Consider the following 23,203-nt stretch of genomic DNA (forward strand, 5'->3'; position numbering starts at 1 on the left):
GGGTAAAGAAAATTTCCAAGTTATTTTTTACTACATTGATTATACCCAAAAAAAGATACCACCTATTCTCCCTGGAAGATGCAATACAAAAGGAAGTCCCAAAACCTCATCCACACAAACGTCCTCCCCATTTCTCAGCAATGTCAGTGCACAATTGGTGTGAAATATTCATGTTTTCCTTGCTTCTCCTGAATATGCTTATTACTCATTTAGGTCCAGCACAAATTCATCCTAGATTCACTTTGTCCAAGATCCTGAACCACTTTAAAGCAGAACCCTTCTGGCAAAGTTTCTGAAACTACACTGACACTGGCTGAGGTCTAGCTAGTCTACTGCATATACATATCAGATAGCCAAGCCTCCAGCTCTAGTCACAACCATCCATCTTTTGGATACTCCGCTCACATTGCGTCTTACAGAAAAAAAATCATCACAAATATTATTTAAGTTACATTTTTGAATTATAATTTTAAACAGGCAAGTCACAAGCAAAGGGACAGAACAGAAGAAAAGCATAAAGTAAAATCCACCTGTGCATGCAATGCCTCCTCACATTTAGCTCTGTGAGCCTGACTGCAAGAGAACTCACATGAGCATCGATTTCTCCTTCTCACCTGGCAAGGTTTTTGGGGTTTTTTTGCTAGAGGAGTAAGTTGAAAATCCATGCTGCATTTTAGGGTTATCTCATGCAGCACAGACAGAATTCTGATAGGTCTACTTCATTAAGTGCTCATAATCCCAGGAATGAAAGTAACTCATTTCTTCCCAGGGTGCCTGTTAACTGAGAAACTCATCTTAATTGAATGCACAGCTCAGTTAAGCATCTCCACACCCGCAGACCATTAGTGCCCCATGGGCAGCTCTGCCAGGCCCTCCCTGCCTGGGGCTCAGCAAAGGAGGGGATGGGATGAGCAAACACTGTCAAGGGCCGGTGCTCCTGACAAAATGAGGGCTCTAGGGCTGGACTGCTTTGGCTAAATTACCAGCATTAGATCACCTTGCCAGTCAATTACAGAGGGATCAACAAATCCTGCAGCTCTGCCCCTAAACACGAGCTCAGCACCCCTGAACACACCACAGAGTGATCACTGGTCTGGAATCTGCAGCCTCACAGGCAGAGGGGAAGAGGAAGCAAAAATAATTACTTATATCCCTCCCTTCTTATCCTGCCTCTCTTCCACCCTCCCAATTTACCTTCTAGAATATACTCGGTAAACCAGGGAAAGTGATTATGGAAATTAAAATATCTGAGGTGCAACCATTTGCCTACAAAGCTGATGTCTCAAAAAGAAAGTGTAAAAGGCAAGGAAGTGAGGAACCAGCCTGAAACTCACTGTCCTGTTATGAAACTCTCCCAGTATTTCATTTACAGCAGGCATGAATGATTCTTCAGTGGTCAGTGCTGAGTTTGGGATACACAGCAAAACATCTGAGCTGGCTGATGGCACCCCAGAGCAGTAACCACATACCTGTGCTTGAACTGGATAATTTTTTCCAAATTGGAAATATTAAAGTTTCCCTAATTAACACAGAGGTGGAATACACAGATTAAAGATTGTGAAATGATCAGTAAATAGAATGAAAGATGTAAAGTTATGATGAATAACCAGATACCATCACATAGGTTTATAATCATGCACTAGTACTTATTTCCTAATTTTCTAGATATTATTGGCAGCCTATAGGAAAATTCAGATCTCAGCTCTGAAGTTACCAATAAAATACCTTCCAAGTAGCATAGTATTGCTATTTTCTCTTGTATAAAAGAAATATCTGCTTTCAATCCAATTCAAAACAAAAGCAAACCTCCTGTAATGGATTACATTATTCTGCACAATTTTTTTTTCTAGTAGATTTCATAAGAACTGTTGTCATAAAAAATTGCCACCAAAATCTATGTGTATTGTATTAATATGCCTCAAAGTTCAATACCAACACAAACAGTATCATCAGGTGATAAAAACAAAGATACTGCAAGTTTGACATGAAAAAAGAGTATTCAAATGTTAAAATCTAATTTAGCAATTTGCAAATTGCTGCTCTAAATGGAGGAATTTAACATTAATCTTGCTGGAAGTGGCATATTTATCAGGAACTGATTTGCAGCTTTCCAGGCAGTAAGCAATGATATAAATGCACTTCTGGGTCCATCAGCACTATGCAAGAGTGAGCTTAAACAGGCAAACTCAGGGAGGCCCTGGGTGTGTGAAGCTTTAAGCACCTGGCTGCCAGAGTTAATTAATGTGCACAGAGGATGCACTGATGCTCCTGCTCCAAACCAGCTCCAGCACAACTGCCCCGGGGTATCTCTGCCTCCTGCTCTCCTGGGCAGTGTATCCCAGCTCCAGGGAAGCTTTTCCCTCCTCCCACATGCTCCCAGTGCATGCCAAGCCCATCCTCTCTGCCAGGACATCTTCCCTCATCAAACAGGGAAAGGATGGGACTGCAGAAATGTCCAATATCTTGGGTTTCAGAGAAAATCACTTTGGTTTTGCACTGAAGGCCCTGTGCTGCTGCTGGCCAGCCCATGTGTGCCCATGGGCAGCTGTGTCCATCCCTGCAGAGCCTGGGCACAGCCAGGGGGCTGACCACACCTTAGAGGTCTCTCAAGAGAGGAGACTCCCACCAGTGAAGTTTTCTCACTGTTTCTTACTTGATTTCTACATTCTCTGTGGTCTCTTCCCTATCTGATCATGATACACACTCAGTGGTAAAAGCAGTTATTGAAAATAAACCTAAATTTTAGCTGATTGAGTAACAAATGGACACTGACAAGGTTCTGTGCATCCTGCTGGAGCAGATGGATCCTCACTCACCCAAGCTGAAGCTGGGGGAGACACAGCAATGATAGTTAATTCTAGGGCATGCAAACTGGCTGATACTTTCTCTAAAAAGCAAAGGGAAATGCAATGTCACCTTTTTCTTCCAAACTTTGCTGGTTGCACAAAACAAAAGTGAAAGAGCAAAAGAAAAGAAAAAAACTCCCATGGGATTTGCCTGCTCTACCTGTCATTTCCTTTTGTTCCCTTTCCTTCTGCAATTCCCCCCACACCAGCAACATAACAGAGATCCTTTCAAAAACTACTATTTCAGTACTTTATCACAAATATAAAGTAAAAAGTGAAGTACTGAAACACAAATAAAAGGAAACTAAATACACCATCTCCTGGGCACCTAGAGCAAAAGTCGAAAAACAAAATTTCTTAACATTCAAATATTCCGAAATCAAATAATTAGAAAGGGAGAGGTGAGACCAGTGCAACTCTGGTTTAAAGCTTCTTATACTATGAAATCCCATAATATTCTATAGGCAGCATTCAGCATCAGCTAAACTGACCCACTGAACTCTGGCGCAAGTGTCAGATGGCAGAATTTAGTTTCAAGAACTCTTGAAAAAGTACTCAGGATTGACTTTTATGACATCCAACTACTAAGCATGCAAATCATTATTTATTATTTCTTAGGCTTTCAAATCTCACTGGATTAAAGAACACATTACATGATTTGGTCAGAATTTTTTTCAGCTCTGTATTTTAATCAGATTATGACTGTGGAGACCTTAAGTTTCAGGATATTTCCCCAGCAAAGAAAATGTATTTCCACCAGCAAGAATGAAATCACCCTCTTTGTTTGAACCTATGCAGTGTTTTTTTCCCCCAGTATAAGAGCTCTTTCCACATTATTTGACATCATACATTCCCTGTAATTTATAGCAGCCCTGAATTATTTCTCAGTTTCAGAGCTGGGGAACAAACAGCCACAAAGCCATAAAATTTAGGTACCTATGCCTATTTAAAAATCCCAGCAGGCACCTAAATGAACTTTCAGGACTCTAAACACAATTAAAATTCTGACTTTAAGTAACAGGGTCAAAATTACAAAGGAAGCTTGAGACTCAAAAGAGGCTTTTCTGCCACTGGAAGAATAGCTGCTGCTCTCCAGAGCTTGGACCTGCAGTTTGAACTGTCTGAGGCATCAGGAGACATTGAGATCCTTCAATCAGTCAAGTTTTAGGGAACTAAATCTGTAAATAAGCACAAGGGACAAAATTCAAAATTTTCTTCTCTGTGCTGTGCTGGTTAAGGGTAGAAGAGTTGCCTGTTGGATGCAGTTTTTCAGTAGTAAACTGCAGAGGAAAGGAGCTGTCAGTCAATGATAACCTCCCATTCCAAGCACATACAGCTTTTCAACTTCAAAAGGCACTAATGAGTAAAAATTAGTATCTGCCCATCCTTGTACTAATGCCTTCAAGTAGAATTTATTCTATTTGAAGGTTTTTTTTTTTTAATGTATTTGTATTCTTAATTTATTCCTAGTCATCCTGAAAGCCTTTGGAGACATGTAAGATCACCCCCAAAAAATGACATTCAGTGACTGCCATTAATTTCCCATTTCATAATGTGTTTCACAGAAGAAAAGCAGTATTTTACAACCTGTGGTGTACAAAACTCCTGGACTCCAGAAGTCCTGCAACAGTTTCTTGGTGTCCCATGACAGGGAGCCAAGAGAGGTGCAAGTCTGTTGTCAGCTGCTTAAAGCCACTGCACAATTCATTGTTCAAAGATCTGCATTTGTACTGGAAAATATTTAGGTGTCCACAACCCTAAAATGTTGCAGAGGCTGCAATAGGTTTGTTGGCACAAGCTCTCCTCCCACTGGAAGATTTGCTACATACATTGAGGCACCAGCTGGGAAGATTGTGGATATTTTCTGCTGAATGGGGCCCTTGGAGAGGAAATATTTGATTTACTGCAGAGTTCTCATTTCCCTGAATTGCAAATAAAGTGTAATTTGATTAAATGTAAATGAATCCTACAATACTTTTGGTGGCTTGTCTGAAACAATTGATTGTAATGGGCATCCATCATTTGGCTTGATTTTAATTCAGAGACAAAAAAGGCAAAATGAGAAAACTAAAGCAAGTGCCACTAACATTCTAGAGCTAGAGCAGTCGAGATTCCTGGTGTTGGACTGTCATTCCCATTGTTCTCAGAGTAGAGGGGTAATGCAAAAGCAAAAGCAGAAGAATAATGGGAAACACATACATAGAAATACATCTAGAGGAAAATTCAGCTTTTTCACAATGTGTTCTGTTAAATCAGCTTAAGGAGCACAATTCGTTAAATTTATTTTAACATCAATATTCTGAAATGAATGAGTAAGGAAAATGAATATTGCTCCGTGTTTCTCAGTTAGAAGAAAAGCTTTGTTTTTATAGATCACCCAAGTCCTTTTTCACCAAGATAATTTCCAAGGGCATAACACTAACTTCAGCAGTTCTTGTGGTTTGAAATAATAAGAGAAGTGAAATTACTGATACATACAAGCTTGATAAACTTTTGGTGTCACTTTCTTCAAATGTGGAACTACTCCAACCACAGAGATAATAATAGATGACCAGATTGTAACTGCTTTATTGCTTCTTTTTCCTCATAAATTTTAATTTCGGAAAGTTAAGTGAAAAATGTGGTTTCAATTTCCTACAAATTGCACACAATTGGGTTTTAACAAGAACATAGAAAGAGATGGTACATTCTTTGGAGTGAATTAGAGAGAGGAGTTTGTGTCTTTGTCTTTCAGCATCATCAGAATAACAAAGTTCAAAATGCAATAAAGATGACTGCAAAAAAAAAAGCAGCTGTACAATGTAGTAAGAAAAGCAAGGAGTAATTCTTTACCTTAATAAGCTCTGAGCAATTTAACACAAAAATACCTGTTGTAGCCTTTCTCCCCCCTGTTTTACCAGAGTAGAACTTAGAAGAACTCAGGCTGCAGACACGTGTTACAGGAAAGCCTCTAACAAGCAAACCCTGTGTACATAAAATCCTTTACCAGCAGTACCAGAACCGCCCAAATGCTGTGCAAAGCAGCCCTGCTCAGGCCATATTAAAAAGGATAAATACTGGATAAATACTTTGGTGGAACTACCAAAATAAGAGCAGAAATGAAAGCCAAGAGGAGACAGAGATAATATCGATTTTGCCCAGGAAGCACATGGGGTTCAAATCAGCGTGCGGCTTTACCCACAGTACCCTCACCTACAACTACAAAACACTCATTAGGATCTTAAATCACACCAAAGGTGACCCAGATTCCCTTCAGCAGCAATGATCCAAGAGAGGTTTTTGAGGTGGGAGATGCCCTGGAGGAGGTAAGGGCAGCATCAAGCAAATAGTGAGAGAGGATCCTGTCAGTGCTGCCAGCAGAGAAATGAGGAGGCTTAACCCAGGATGAACAGGGAGGTGACCCAAAGCAAGCCTAGTGGTCAGCACAGCTCTGAAATGGGAGGTGGAAATTAAAATTCAAGATGGAAAATCCCCTAAATGCCTGTAGTCAGGCAGTCAAAACTGTAAAGACTATAGGTATTGTGAATCTTAGAATAATCCCATGAAAATGTGCAGTGGTTGACAATTAGATTCTTAATTTAATCAAGCACTTAAGTAACCTAAAGAGCTTCCTTGACTTCCAAGTTGTTTGGCTTCTTCTATGTAAGGATACTCTTGAATCCTAAAGTATATCAATTGATTTACATCCTTTTAAACAAAAAATACAGTGAAAATTATGTAGTAATGTATGTAAATTAAAGCCTTTATCAGTTTTCTTTAAAATGTTTAAAAATGCTCAGAACTTACAGAAAAAAAGTAGGAAATAAACAAAAGAGACACATTTTTAATGAATTTCAGTGCAAAAGAAATTTTCATTATCAAAGTGTATGTGAAAAAAATCAATTTCCCTAAGAAAAAAAAAAATCTGGCAGTATAACTAGCTCTTCAGGGGAAAAAAACCCATCTTCCATAAAATTCAAATTATCAAATTTGCAAAATCTAAAGGGACAAAAGTTATTAGGGAATTACTGCAGAAATTTGAGAAAATATCTGTGATGAATTTCATGCAGCTTTAGACTTTATTACACAAATCCCCAGGATTTTTTTTTTTCTGTAAGAAAACTGATTGGCCAATAACTGTAAACCTCAAACTGTTTTCTAAAAACACACACGTGTACTGATGAACTGCTCTGCTGACACCCCACGCCATGGTTGTTTCCTGAGTTAGATTTAACACACATTTTCTGTCTGCCCTTATCACCAAAGAGGTATCAGGGGCAGCTAAAGGTGATACAGAGACTCTACAATCAGAAGGCATGAAAAGACACTTTGTTATTAGAAATCTATAGTTTTTATAGAAACAATGATGGTCTTAAGACTTGATTGGCTTTTAGGAATTTTCTGTCACACTACTGGTGAATTATGAAGAGTATACTCTGGAGAGCTATATCTATAAACAATGGTAACAGAAAGGGAGATAATAATTGTTTGAATTCTTTTCTTCTAAGTTTCTTACAGCTTCTACACAGTTTCCCAGGATTTTCCTGTCTCTCTCTGTTCAGAGGATATGTAATTACTATATGTCCTATGACTGGAATCACCAAAGGCAGAAAAACCCCACAGGCATTACCAGTGCTTTAAAAAGATGCTACAGCCCCGACACCTCAACTCACAAGAAAAGAATTCTTCCAGTGAATGGGAATGCCTGGGTCCTACCTCCTTCCAAAGGCAACAGCATGTTCCCATTGCAATTGTCCCTTCCTGACTGGAGATGCCAAGGGTGCCAGAGAAGAGGGTTTTGTTCACCCCACGTGTCCCCACAGAGCCAGAGCACAAACCTCAGCCATTTATCACCGTGCCAGCTCAGCCTGACAAGGATTTTCCCCTGGGGCTTCTGAACTAGAAATGTTATTTAGGTTACAAAAACTATTGCACGTTTTCTGCTCACCACATGCAAATGAAAGGCTCTGAAACCTGCCAGGGCTGCAGCCACAGCTCATCCTCAGGCCAGGGAAAACAGGGATGGAGGGAGAGCTCTGGGAGAGGCAACGCGGCCATCAGTGGCTCAACACCTACTACAGGGCCCTGCAGTTCACAGAAAGCAATTTCCTTTGGCCTCTGCATGAGCCATAGATTATTTTCCTCCTCTCATTTTTCCTCCCTTCCCCCCATTCCTTGAGCAGAAGTGTCTGCTTCACTCTGCCCCCCTTGCTGTATGGATTAAAGGGCGGGGAAAGGACAAACCCAACAATGCTGAGGATCCAGAGCAAATCCTGCAGATCAGTGTTGGCTGAAATTTGCAGGAGGCCTGATCTGTTCAGAACTTGATCATCTGGTCTGGTTCCTATTTCTAGATAATGATCATGAGATGCAGTAAGTTTGCAGCACATACAGAGCAGCTTCCTCACAGAGCAGGATGCACCTTTGCCTTAAAATGTTGCCCTCTTGCAGGACTTCCCTGGGGTTTTTTATCTCACATAATTTCTCCTTAATTATTTCCTTTTTTTCATTTTAGAGGTAAATCTTATCTGTGCTCATTATAAAATTCTTGCTGCTAAATTATTTATGCCAAACAATCAAGTGTGGTACCTTTGCAGATGTCAGCAGATAAACAGAAATGCAATGTTGCATGATGGAGTTTAATGCTGTGGAAATGTCGGGGTGCTTATTTTAAAATTCCACTGACCTTTGCTGTCCTAGTTTCAACTTTTGCTTATTGCCACAGTAAGGAAACGCTGCAACGAGATCGGGAATTTTTACACGAGGATCCTGAAAGTCAATATTTCAGGGAAGTGTGTTTCCTCAATGACACCATTGCTGATTATGTGGTATCAAGAGGCAGGAGAAGGCCACCATTTATACAGACCATGGGCAGTATGAGATACAGCAAAGAGCAAAACAAGCAAAGCCAAACTCCAAGGTTGCCTCAAGAGGAGCACGGGAGCACAATGTCTGCGTGCTGTTGTAACATTAGGATATTAAGGTTTGTGGTTATTTGGGGGGTTCCTGTCTTTCCCTGCTGGCACTCCAGGCTCTGTGGGACCTGTGTAACAAGGCAATAGTGTCTGGGAAATAATGAGCAGGGGAATGCAGTGCTGTTCTTTCATTGCAGTGTTAGGTGCGATGTTGCACACTAAAGCACCGGATCAATACTTCCAGCAGCAACCCGTTCAATACACCTGAATTATTGCTTCATTTTTCTTCTTATTATAGATGAGTTGTGTTATTATTTTCCCCAAATCGATATTTTACAACCTTTTTTATCCGTTTCTCCATAAATTTTGTGATTACTTTAAACTGGGAATTCCGGTACACTAAATAAGATGCAGTATCTGAGAGGTAGTGAATGTACCAACACGATTTTTTACTCCAGACACTGCTTAAAGGCAGATCCTAATCAATAGCTAAGTAGGAAAATTTTTACGTAAGAAAGTTGGAAGCAGCACCACGCTTACAAAATGAAAATCCAGGTTCCTAGAAAATACTGGCTCCAAAAGAAGGCTATTTTAGAAATCCAAGGAAGGAGAGGCCTGATGGGCACTTTGCGTGGGAAATTTAATTCCAAACAAATATGCTTTTTACTTCCCCTCAGCTAAAGGGCGACCATAATTCACTGAAATTGTTTCTTACAAAGCAGATAATCCTGTGCACCTTAGAGTGATTTAATTAGCTTCTGTAGCTGTCTCCTGCTAAGTGTTTAAAGCATCTGCAAATCAAATCATGTTAACTCATCTGCTGCACCACTTTCTTTGTTCTGTGCATAGGACCTTCCTAATAGCATTAATAGAAGCATGAGTTTCCCTGGAGAGGGGAGTAGCAAAGTGAGTTAATTACATAGTTATTGTAAAATTGTGTACATTATTCCACAGATCACGCTGGGTAAGGATTAAGTTGCTACACAAAAAATAATTTTGGGTGATCCCAAGGACCAAAATGGTACAATTTGAAAAGAAAATGCAGATTCCCACCGGAGCTGGAGGAATTCTGCCAAATTCCTGCACGCAGTCTGCCTGGCCTGGCTGCTCATGGACTGCAGAGCTTCCATTTAATGTTTTATAACACTTTAAAATTTTTAAAAGTAAAAAAAAAAAATCCCTGGGATTTTCTGCTATAAATGGTATGGATTTCTGCTCAGATCCATTTGGTCTAATTAGGCATCACAGACCCCTTAAGGAGCAAGTCCAGCTTTGGACTGGGCATCAGTACTACAGTGGGGCAAATAATTCACAACTAATTATTCCCAGTCAGTAACTATCCAAAGAGATATTTTTCTCCAATTATTCGCTTTAATTAAAGTATTTCTCAAACAGTTTTTCTGACTAACCTTATCCTTATAGATAGATAATTACAGAGTGGATTGTTACAATTTTTTAACTTAAATTCTGCATTTATATGTTCAGCAAAGGCATCACCTCACCTGTGTCTTTGCTGCTTTTCATTAAAATTTCTTAACAACCAACAGTGAGTTTTACATCCTTTTGTCCAGGAAAACAGCACAGAAAAGTCACTTTCCATAGCACACTCTGAGTTTTTCTCAGAAGAGATTGTTTCAGCAAACTCACTTGTTCAAACATTCACAGGGAGCAAAACACTACAGGGAAACTGAAGGAAATTCATTGCCAAAACACAAATGAATATTCATGGTCCACAGAAATACCCTTATTTCCCAGCTCTAATCAGCATGAACATCTGTGAAAAAAAGTCTAATGGGGGAAATTGGAGAGGGGAGGGGGGTCATTTCCATCCTTTCCCTTAGGCCCCAATTTAAAGAGGGTTCATTTCTCTTTTTAACAGAACTTGCAAGCGATGCGAGGTTGAGCAGTTTTGGTGAAGAAAGGAGGTGCAGGTTTGGCCTTGTCTTTGGGAAATCTGAACTAAATTCTTCATCCTAGAACAAAAGATACCTGGTGCAGGTTCTTGTTCCTGTTCCTGGCCAGCCAGACCTGTGCTGGGAGCTCCTCTACCAATAACACCCAGGGAAAATCCAGTCTCAGGCAAATAGGTGAGGCATGGATAAATCTCATCATTTTAAATAACTCACGTGCACAGTTTAATGCAGGATTTAAGGGAACAAAAATTCCTCAAAATCAAAAACCTGTAGAAAAAATACTATCATTTTTTAGTATGATGGCCACTTAAAGACCTGCTTTTTTGGAACAGCAATGTCATGGCTATTTCTAGCAGCTGCACACATGCCTGTGAACTTTAGGGAGAATTCTTTTTCGAGTGGTGAAAATAGTCAGAGATCTACATTTGGAAAAAATATTTCCCTAGCAGAAGCGACCTTTCAATGTGAATTCATGGTCACTTCTGGAAGCAAAATCTTGCCTTTCATTTTTACAACTATAAGCTTGCTGCTGGAACTGCCTGAGCACACAAACTACGTATTTTTGTTCGATGAGTTGTAGCCTTCTACAGAAAATATCCCACTGAAAGCTGGGAATTGGTATAAGATAGGAGAAAAAGAGCAGAACAAAAGAAAAAGGGGACAAGAAGTAGCTGTATTTCAGTAATTGCAATATTTGGGGTAATAGTTTCCTACGCAGCACCTGGCACAAGGGGCACTGAGGGTGAAATGCTTCTCACCCAGCTTCAGCCAAACAAGTTCTTATTTGAGAAGTTGTTCAGGACCCATGTGCAGGTAGAGGACAAAGTTTCCTGACTATTCCCCCACATCTTAAATGACATCTGACAGCCCAGAGGGTATCAGACCCAGATCTCCAAGAGGTTCACTACATTTTTATAAGGTATAAGAGGGCCTCATGATGTTGAAAAGGGATAAAACCCACCCTGAAAATGGTGCAGTGCTAAAAGGGACATTGAATTTCACAATTTTTCATAGGTATCCCAATTTTGCTCTGTAATCTTCCCATATTTAAAATGGAAAGTTTGGCATCAATTTCTGTGTTAACTAACGTATTTTTACTAGATGGCTGTTACAATATCTTAAATGCCATATGTGTTTTCTGTCCCATGGGGTCCTAAAAAATGCCATATTTAGCTGCTTGTGTGGGGTTTCTCTCTGTGTTGTTTTGGTTCGGTTGTTTTAGGTTTGTTGCTTGTGTGTGATTTGGATGGTTTTTTATTAACTCTCTGTCTGCTGGGTGTGGGTTTTCCTTTTTTTAACCACCAATGCTGGCACCTGGTGCTATCCAACAGCAGTTGAAGTCCACAACTCTTCAAGCATAGAGGTTAACCACAATTTATGGCAACAGGAAAAAGAAGAAAAATCATATTTGGGAGGGAAGGAAAATGACAGAAGCTAAAGACATTGAGAGATGAAACAACAGTAGGTATGGCATGCAAATACCTCAGGGCAAACTGTGCAAGACTGCAGCTCTTCATAATCAACTCTATTGTGATACTGCCTGGAAGGCTCACACTCACCTCCCTAAGGTACAAACTGCCATGAACTCCCTGGTCCTGGGCAGTCCAAGATTGGTATGGAATGGAAGAAGTTCCTTCAAAATAGCTGTGCAAAAGCACAGCCTAATCTACATCATGCTAACATGTTGGTGTTCTAATATATCAAATAACTTCTGTCCTACCTTGTGGAATAAAACATCTGCATACGCTTGGCTTGGCAGGATTAAGGCATGATGGTTTTATACTTCTTAATTAACTGCTCACAACAGACCAGGGGCGAGATCCAATGGCAAAACTCCTTTCAGTGAAGGTTATACAGTTAGATGCAGACTTTAAACAATCAAGCTTGAGATTTTTTTTTAAATGTACAACAAAATGCAGCAGTTTTAGCACCACAATGTTGTCCCTTAGCAACAGCAGCAGCTGGGCAATGACAGTGACCTGCCAGGAGGTCCTGGGGAAGCTCATTGAGATTGCGGAAACTTTTGTGTAGATTGACTCTTCAAGGAAATTCTGCTTTCTCCAAGACATTAGCCAGCCATTATCATGAAATAAATGTGGCCCACTGCCACATGTCTCACATAATTTAAAACACCGTGGGTACAACTCCTTTCCGAGCTGGCTCCTGTGGTGTCACCCGCACAGCAGCTCTGCAGCCCACAGGGCCTGGCTGCACTGCAGAGTTTCATACAAAAGTGCTCAAAATAACTTCTAAGAAAGGAAGGATGGACACTGTAACTGTGCCAGGAGGCAACTCTGAAGAGTTTTGGGGCAGCCTGAGAAGCTGCCAGGATTGAGTTTTGTCACAGTGTGATTAAACTGTTTCCAACATCTCTATCCAGTCACCAGGGCAGACCACATCACTTATGCACTTGATATCTTCATAACTAAGCAGAAGAGTCTGTGTGAGTTCTTGCAAGATAGCAGAAAAGTACAAAGAACTTCACACTCCATGCAATAAATTGCTCTTGCATCCACTGAGATGAAAGGCTACAAGTACAAGATTTTCCTTTTATCTATATATTAACAAAAAAAAGCCTGAATCTGTAGACATGGCTATATTGAGGCACATCTTCTCTGTAGTCACTGCTGTCAGAAGCTCTAACCAGGCTAGATAAGCACTGCTGGCTGTGTAGGGATGCTGGTACAAGCAGAAGGAACGAGGCTGCCCCAGTCCTGCCTCAGGGGAACGATGCTGCACATCCCAGAGCTGGGCACTTGTGAAACAAAATGCTTCAGCAAAATGAGCCCTCACTAACGAGCACCTCAAAGGATTAGGCACTTCTTAAGGAGACTCCTTGGCAGGCAGTGCTGTGTGAGAACATTCCTCAGGCAGCTGTGCTCTAAATTCAGGTCCTGATGCCCTCTCCAGAGCCAGCATGGGCACCTCTGAGAGCCCAGCCACAGCTTGGCCACTCTTCAACCACAGCAAATCCTGCCCACCATTCCAGCAGAAACCAAAACATGCTGCACCCCACGAGAAGGGCAGGAAGGATGAGTTAAGAACATGCATTCCCATGAGGAAGCCAGAATTCCCAGTCTATTAATCACGTCAGTGGCAACAAGTAGTTGGGGATTCTGCTTCCTGGAGCAGCAAAGAGACAGTGCCTTGTCCCTCTTCTTAGGGCACAGCATCAAAATACATGAATGTGATCAGTTCAGCCTCTGCTGCCACTCTAAGCTGCCCATTTCTGTGGTGTTTGTCTAACCTGGATACCCACACATAAAGGCAGTGAAGCCCTCTGTAGAAACAAAAAGTACAATGCAGACTTTTTAGAAATTCATCTCAGCTCCCTGTTTTATTGGCCTTTTTTTTAAAAAAAAAAAGAGGGAATAATATCTCATCAAGTGACATGAGGATAAAAGGATAATAAAAAAAGATTAACAATTTCAGTCTGGAATAAGAGTTTTGAAGCAAAGGTATGAAAATTTAAAGGTATTGGGGTGGGGATAAAGAAAAGAATTTACAAGGCTTATTTTGTGAATCCAGAGGGTTAATTTATCATGAAGTCTGGAATTTAAAAAGCAAAAAATGCTTTATTGGCTCAGAAGGTCAGATAACAATGTTATATCTTATTCAATGGGCTAAGGTTCCAAGGGTCTACAAGGTTGCATGACAATTGCAGGAATCTTTATAAAGTCTATTTTATACCTTTATTGTTAATAGCTTTCTAATCCTTTACCACAAATTTATAGTTTAGAAATGGCAACACATCTTAAAGATTAAAGGTATGTGACAAACAGTTCATGTCCTCTAATAATCAAATCACATAGTTTAGATTGGGGGCTTATCAGGCTTTTTCCTACTCCATGGTTTCATAGGTAGAAAATACTTTATATCCCTATTACATGAATGATGAATGGGACCATTGGTTATGGGCTGTTATTTGCTTGGCTGTAGTCAATATGTTTTCTTTGGACAGGGACTTCAGTGATTTATTTCTCTTTTGGCCTTATCACTTATTAACTCAGGGCAGACAGAAACAGCCAAGGTTGTGAATAAGGACTGGTGCCCATTTAAACTTCTAATATCAGAGAAAATATTCTTTTTAATGATCCAGCTACCCTTTGCTGGTAGAGTCTGATTGCACTTCCCTCTAACTAGAAAATAAAGGTCATATTTCTCAGAAATTGTATACATAAAATATGCAAAATAATATGTTTCCTTCACAGCCAGCTTTATTCTGACGGTTGCTGTAATTGCTTTCATTTTGAAGCTGTCCTACAGGTACCCTGCACACTTTCACTGGGTGTTTTTTCCAGGGTGTTTTGGTGCTACCAGTGTTTAAGAAAAGCCAAGGATATGAGGGTTCTGTTCCTATTAGCATAGAATAGGGATTTTCCAGTTTACCTCCACCATCCCCTCCCTGCAATCAGTTAGGATTCCTCCCATTTTCCTTTCCTGACTTTCTGCAAACCAAAGCAACCACCCCTAATATTACTAATATTCCACCCTGATAACTCTCCACACTTCACTCCACTGGGCATGTCCTTACAAGCTTCAAAACAAATATTTTGGTAACAACATTAACACCCCAAACCACCACCAAAATAGTAAACACTGAAATTATTTCACCTAGAAAATCTTGTTCCAAAACAATTGCAGCCAATTTTTTTCCCCCCCTCAAAGTTTCCAGGCAGGGCAGGTGACTGACTCAGTTAATGGACTGGAACATACAAAGGGCCAGGTTCAAGCTTAAACAAAACCAGAGATTTCCTGAGAGCAGCTCTTCTCCTCAAGGGCAGGAAACACCCAGATCACATCACTGATGGGGGGCTTGGAGGGAGACACTGCACCAGCCCCACCCTTGTTTTCCCTGCAGGCTCCTGGACCCAGCAGTGGGGCCACCAGTCCTTCAGGGACTGTGGCAAACACCTCTGGAGTCCCCATGGCAAGCTCCACTTGGGAAGGAACACTTGGCACAGTGAGATAAAATCTGCATTAGGATATTTTTTAAATAGTTGTTAGAACAATTTTTTTTTTGCTGGTTTCCAGAGGAATTAATTAAATTCCCCGGTAAAAGTTTACATTTACAAAGGTTTGTTTTCATTCATCCTTACTCGATTGTGCTCTAGAGAAAGGATTTACCATCTCTCCTCCATAGAGCCTCTCTGAGATGAGGAACAGATTTTCTATGGAGCATCCAAAGCACAGGGTAACCTGCAGCACAGGGCTCTCCTGCCCTTCAGAACAGACAGCTCTTACTTTAAACTTCTTATATTTCTTTGCACTGAAGGATTTTTTTTTCTGTTCTTCTGCAGCACTTTCTGACTATTTAACTTCAAGGCATCTGATACTTTTTATTCTGCCACCACTATTAATATTTACTAGTGAAAGGCAGATAAAAACTGCTGTTAAAAACAAATGGCATTCATTTGCTAGCTACCAGATCTCATAGCTGGTCACTCTTCTGGAGGAGTGATGTGCTCTATATTTCATTTCAGCTTAATGATCCTCATATCTTTGAGACTGAAGAATTTTATAAACACTTCAGGATAAAACCTGAGACAGCATCAGACATGCCGGATTTTTTTCTTTTATTTTTATTGTTCTGTTGATGGTGGCCTTCTCTTCTCATTTATACTAATCAGTTATTTAAGTGCTCATGATTTAATAATAAACACACATGAATGAGGCATTGTAAAACTAATGAGGTTGTGGATTACTGATTTTGAGAATAACTGCCACTAGGTTTTAACATTTCTCAGGAACTAACAGCCACACAGCTATGGCCAAGGTTAGCTGCTGTAAGGGTCAAACTCCAGTCTGCAAGGATCAAGAAAAACTCCAGTGGGGCTACAGGAACTTCTTGACAGCCAGTCTGTCTCTTATCACCACTTCTTTTTCCTTCCTTTTTTTTTTTCTTTTTGTTCATGTTCTTTTCTTTAGTCTACAAACTCCAGACCTCTCCATTCTGAAAACTGATTTTTTCATTGATTATGTACCTTTTGAATTTAGTTATTGGTGCTTTCTTGAAAAGATAAAATTTTCCTAGCAAAGGAAATCACTGAAATTTACCAGGTTGGAAATTTAAGGGACTCAAGATCAGCTTTTAAATGGTTCCAATTCTGACCAGATCTCTGTATGTGACTCCAACCTCTGCTTCCAGGACCATGGGCTGAAGTTTCAGATGGTAACAGATAGTTTTTGTTCTCTTACTCTTGAAGGTATTTGACTTCAAAAACATAAAAAGACAATGATTCTCAGAAGACAACTACTCCTGTGCTTCTGTAAATAAAACCATCTAAAACTAAAAATCTGAAAATTGTCACCTAAAACAGATACTTTTGGAAATGCTGCCCATATAATCTGTATTCCTCTTTGTACATAGACTTCAATGTTTTCAGAAGAATTTTCCACGAGACCATTTCTTCTTTGTAGCAAGTAGGGGAGTGGAAAGCTCCCTGAGAAGCCCTGTGACATTTCAGAGACAGACGCAGTTTCCCAGAAATTCTGTGAATATCCTGACCTCCACAGCACCAGGATTTCCACATCTCCCCACACACAGTGGCCTAACAGTGTAACACAAGCACTGGTCACTCCTGGCAGTGTCCACTCTGTCCTGCTCAGCCTTTGCTACAGTTACCCTGCAGGACCAGAGCTCAGCATGGGGGTTGTTCCCAGCCCAGTGTGCCTACACTCATCCCCCATCCAGGCATTCCCATCAGCAGCACGTCCAGAGGCACATCCCACCCCAGAGCTCACAACAAACCCCAAAAGGCCCATGGGGGACTTGCCTGCTCCTCTTGGAGCCCTGTCAGCACACAAAGGGTTCAGCCCACAGCCTCCCTGCAAGCCTAATGCAAATTAAAATGGTCCCTAAGTTCCAACCTGTATCCAAGCATGTAACCTATTTCCAAAAGGAGGAGCAGTATTTGGGGTATTGCTCAGTCAAAAATCTGAATTAATCCGTGTTGCACACAACCTCGATGACACAGCTCTGTACTTCTGGCCCCTAGGAAGTCCTTTGCTCTGTTTTGAGAAAAAAAACCAAAACCACAAAATCTTAAACTGAGCAGGTGGTAGAAGACACAGCATAATGCATTTTTATGGACCCTTCATATGTCCTTTCCAATGTGCAGTGAGATAAATTCTCATCTCGCTTACAGTCGTGCAGCCCCACTCAAATCTTGCCGTTTAGTACCACTGCAAAAGTCATCTGTGAAATTCATGTTGCCCATGGTGCATCAATTCTTTTAAATTAAAACAAACTCAAATAAAATCTCAAAGGACTGTCTGGGTATCACAAATTTGTGCCAACTCTCATTTCTTCTTTAAGTCGACCATATATGCCCTGAATCACCTTGCCAAACTACCTATGGATTTGTACCTTTAATCTCTTCCTTTATCTCAGTTTCTCCAGTCCTAAAATAATGGTAGTGACACCCACTTGACTCCCAAGTTGTGACACAGAGCTGAATTCATTCAGTGCCCTCCAGTGCCAGAAGAGACTTAGAGATGAGCAGTGCCACAGCATGTCTGGGTATTTCTATGTGTAATGTGGATTTTTAATATTATTTCAAAATGAACACATTCAAGGTGTGCTCAGACTTCTGTATTTCTGAACATTTTCTCAGGAATGTCAAAGCTTAAAATCTAAGAAATAATTGCTCTCTAAGTGCATGCTAATGGCTCGCCCTGCAGATGGAAAATAAAAAACTTATGTTTTCTTGTAAGCACAGGGTGACACTGGTTTATTTCTTTCAGAAATACTCACAAAAGCCAGGATTTTTCTGTATATATGTGACCTTGATTCCTAGATGGCACATGGGCTACTTAGAGATCATGTTACTAAGTTATTTGCAGTTAAAGAGGAAAAAAAGGCTAAAATTAATGGGTCACTGGGTATTTTCTTCTGAGAACTTAACTACTTAACAGTAAGAAAAAAACAGTTTACAGCCAGGTGGCTTGAGGGTATATTTTGTTGAACACTGATTAAAAATAATTTCTTCTAAATGAGACCTGACCACAAAATGGGACCATTAACGAGCAGGGACATTCTCACCAGAAAGGAAACTATGCTTGATCAACTCCTGCACCGCCCACAAACCCCAGGTCTTGTTCTCTCTCTCTCTCACACCCTCTCTTTTGCTTCTCCCCCCCTGCTTTTTCTACCCTCTCCTTTTCTTGTTCCTAATAGCAGGGTAAATAAGCAGCAAGTGATGCTGAAATGTTTTCGGCCAAAAACAGAGGCCAAACTCCTCTGAGAAAACATTTGGCCTCTGTGGTTTTGTAATATGTTCCAGAACACTGAGTTCACTGAAGAACATTGTGAAAAACTCCCATCGGCTGGAGTGATGCTGGGGAATGTTACTGTATCCCAACTTCCAATTGGTCCATTTCCTGCAGGCCTTGTTAAAAAAAAAAAAAAAAAGAAAAGGAAAGAAAAAAGAAAAAAAATAGTGCTATGTGGGAGTTAAAACAAGTTCTCATGGGAAAAATGAATGGCAAGAAATTCTAGCTTTAAAAGAAACAGCTAATCTGCTAGTTTGATTGTTCTTCAAAACTTACAATGAACCAATAATCCTAATTAAAACCACTTGGCCTAGTTCTCTAAAGCATCATAGCTTTTTCTATGCTTCGTTTGTACACACCATAGACTATTAGTTTTTTTCTAGTGCTCACTAACAAAGTGCTGACTTTGTTGGGATGGCTGAGCTAATTTCGTGAACTCAGTGTGAAACCTTAGCTAAACAAAATTGTGGTAATTTTCCTTAATTTGTAAAAGTGATTGGAGTGCAAACAAAATTTTCCTCTTGGGTCAATCCTATAATTTTCAATTAACTAAAACTAATCGGCAGGCATGTACTGAACCTGCATTTTGTTTAAAGGGCTGGAAGGCACTTCTGAAGGTCAGGATGCATTAATTGTTTTTATTTTAGTTTCATTTAGTCCTTTTTAAAAAGCTGCATTTAATTTCAGGCTGGGTCTAAAAGGAAAATGCAAATTGTGTGAGGTAGATTTCAGTCACAACACCTTTTCTGTAGCTATTGTACCTCTGTAAGTAACTGCATGAGAGAATTGTCTATGGACTGGATCACCCTTGATTTTATCATTATTGTTTAGTATTTCATAACTTCCATTTACTGGATGAAAAATACTGTGTTTTAAACACCAACCAGAAAATGCATACATGGAAACACTCTCTCTGCTGGGACACTTTATTTCCACATTCAGCCATCTGCTTCTGGGCAGACAAGCTAAACTGCTGCCCTGCTTTCTACTGGAAAAGCTAATTAATGATGATTTGAAAAGCAACCCCAAAATGGGTCCAGGACATTTTTACATTTAAAGCCACCAAAAATTTCTTTGCAAAGTTAAGAGGAGCAGGTTTGCCCTTTTTTTCCCTTCCATATCCACACCTGCCATTTCATCAGCCCCAGGGGCAGCCACCCCAGTGGGGTAACAACAGGCAGGAGAGCACAACCTCCTGCAAGAAAGAGAGGGGGGAAAGGATTCACCTCAAACAGCCCAAAGCTCTGGGCAGCACCCTCCTGTCATGGTTCACACCATCAATTTGTACCAGCTATCAATTTGACCTTTGCTATTCCTTTTCTTCCAACACATTCAAAATTCTAATTAATTTTTTGATATGGTGTGTTATTGTCCAATATATGGATTTCCCACACATTGCTGAAATCGTAATGCTCCCAAATAAACACACCCAGCTTCCACAAGTGCCTGCTGCTCGGCCAGCAGGGCAATATGTGAGAATTTTAAGAGTCAGTTTAAAGAAACCCAGTGCATAATCTCATCTGGGGGAGAGGGTATTTGAAAAAGACAAGAAAGAATTGTAAGGTACCTTTGTTCAACTTGCTTAGTATTAACAAAATTCAAATGAGAGTTTCCTGCCCAGCTGGAGCACAGAATTCTCTCCTCTGCCTCGAGTCCTATGTGTACACTGAGAGTTGGAGCAATGTGTGAGCCCAGTGGAACTCAGAATGCCTTAGTCACAAGTATTTATGATATATCCTAAAGTTCCAGGGGCAATTGAGGATGAGGAAATGAATTGTACTGGGTTGTGCTGAAGCACAGTTCAGGCAAACAGCTCCAGCATAGTCCTTTCTGTAGATATGAACACCAACATGTGCATTAAATGCACATCAAAACCAGGGCAAAACTGCTAATTCCTGTAGCACATACCTTCAGAGGAACCAACCACACACATCCTTTTAAAAAAGCTAGGCTGCTACTTGATTTATTTCCCAGGCCATTCTTATAACTACTGAGAGTGGTTTGACAGTGCCAGCACCTGCAATGTTCCAGAGTGGGGGTTTTTTTGTTAGTTTTTTTGAGGCCAAATCACTGAACTTAGGGGTCTCCAGTGTGGGAGACCACCCCAAAGCACACTGCAAGTTGCTGTGTCTGCAGCACTGACTGGGCTGAGAGTTACTTGGGCTCCCTGGAAGCCAGAGACAAGTGAGTTATGGTGAGATGGGCTGGCAAACAGGCTTTGAACCCTTGCAACACCTGCTGGACAACATGAGATGGAGATGATTAGCAGGATCCTTCTCAAGGCAGGGTTGTGTGTCTGGCTCCTTGTGCTTGCACTCTTCTTTTGTTTGGTAAGTATTGCAGTATCTGTTTCCCTCCTTCCTCTCCCCTCCTGGGTAAAGAGATGTCCCATTGTGAGGACAAAGAAGCAAACAAAAATCCCACACTGGTGTGCTTTCAGATTCATCCCTACAGCCCCCCAGCTCTGACTCCAGCCTCCAAGTGGTGCCTTCAGTGACGTCCTCAGCCAAAACAATAAGATACAGCACAGCTTTTAATGACAAAAGCAGAAGCCCTAGCAAGAGCGATATATTGCCTGCCCTATTTTTTCCCCTTACATTTAAAGCATCCATACCTGTGTAAATGAATCTTCCAGGCGTTCCCTTGCAAAACTGCTTAGATTTGTAGGACAATGTGACTTCTACAACCCCTGGGATGTGTCGGGGAGGCGTCTGTACACGGATGGCATGTGGAGTAATCAGCTAAAGAAAACATTGGGGAGGGAGAAGAAAGAGAAAACAAGCACTGTTAGATGCTGAACACTTCTTTAATAACACTTTCCTCTCAGATCACAGTAAATAAGCTTTGAAACATGTAATTAACCTGTCAGTGTTTGAATACAATCTTGATGTAACCCACACAAAAGGCAGTGACCACAATATTTACAAGCATTCTTGTAACAGCATTATTCCTGTTTTCATACATGGCAGGCACTTGCTTCCTAGTACAAGCATCAGCCCTGGTGTAATGCAATAACTCCAGCCTACAGCAGTAGGATACTTTGCTCAGATGAATTCTGGGGTCATGACAGTGTCCAACAAATCAGATCCATAAATGACACATGATTACATGTGTGGACATGGCACAGCACAAGTCCAAGGTTTTAAATACTCCAGTCCCCAGCTGACATCTGTGCGCTGGCAGCGCACCCTGTGCTACTGTTTTAATTTTCTGTTCATTTTGTGAAGGTGTAACTGATTCCTGTAGAAATGCAGTCTTGGCTTCTAAAGGATGCTGGATCTTTCCTTCAAAATTATGAGAGCACTCAAAAATGATGTACCAAAGAAAACCATCTAATCATCACTTCCAGTCTGCCTTCACTGCAATGACTGACACAATCTGAGAGGGCTTCTTCAGGTGTGGATTTACACAGCAATCAATAAATAAACTTGACTTTCTTTTTATTGGGGCAGGGGATTCTGATGCTCCTGGCACAAAAGTTGGGCTGGGCCACAGTGCTGCACTTTCCAGGCTCTAGACCATTTTTGCTTTTCAGGATTCTGGGCTGGATTTAAAATGTGGTCCCTGAAATGAGTAGCAGAGCTATCTAGGAGTTCACTAATTCAGAGCAAGATTAACTCAAATCTCTGCCGCTCTCAGAAACTACAGCATTGTCTTCCCCATCACCAAAATGTCCTCTTCTCACTTATTGTGCTTCCTTAGAAAAAGCAGTAAAAAGAAGTCCAGAGAAAAGATGTTAGGATTGTGTCCAACAACCAAGATACAGCTCTGGCACATGGCTAATCCTTCTCTGCCTGTGGCCCATTAATGCCCCTCTAGAGAGGCAAATAAAACCAAGACCATAACCTGGCTTGACAGGTTATGAGCCAAGTGTGAGCACCCCATGCAGTCAACTGCTCTGTGCTCTTGGTCGAATCATATCCTGGATAAAAGAATAAATTTCAATAGATTTTTTTTAATAAAAAGCTTATTTTGTTCTTATTTTTACTAGGAACCAAATGTTTCAGCATTGTAGTAAGGCCCCACCAAAAAAAACCCAGACTTTGATCCAGTTCTTTGTTTAGGGCACAGGACTAAAAAAGAGCACAGAAGGAGAGTAATATCGGTCTGAGAGCCATCTGTGCTACAGAGGGAAATGGCACACACAGTAGGGAGCTCTCCATATTTAAAATAAGAAAATTAATATTAAATCAAGTTGAATGTTAAAACCAAAACTACCAGCATCAAATGCTCCAAAAGTTATTCAGATCCACAGAAGTCAGAAGCCACATGTCAT

The 23,203-nt window shown here is 40.6% G+C and overlaps 1 protein-coding gene across 5 annotated transcripts in view; it reads right to left on the reverse strand.

Moving 5' to 3' along the window:
• EBF1 (EBF transcription factor 1) overlaps positions 1 to 23,203 on the reverse strand; it is a 256,727-nt gene that overhangs the window by 39,983 nt on the left and 193,541 nt on the right. For all 5 annotated transcript variants that reach the window (XM_031055324.1, XM_031055322.1, XM_031055321.1 and 2 more), the window contains exon 6: positions 21,542 to 21,668. In XM_031055324.1, the coding sequence (XP_030911184.1) occupies positions 21,542 to 21,668 (127 nt within the window). The remainder of the gene's footprint in view (positions 1 to 21,541; positions 21,669 to 23,203) is intronic.

The sequence above is a fragment of the Geospiza fortis genome, unplaced genomic scaffold (assembly GCF_000277835.1).
Source record: "Geospiza fortis unplaced genomic scaffold, GeoFor_1.0 scaffold55, whole genome shotgun sequence".
Classification (NCBI taxonomy): Eukaryota; Metazoa; Chordata; class Aves; order Passeriformes; family Thraupidae; genus Geospiza; species Geospiza fortis.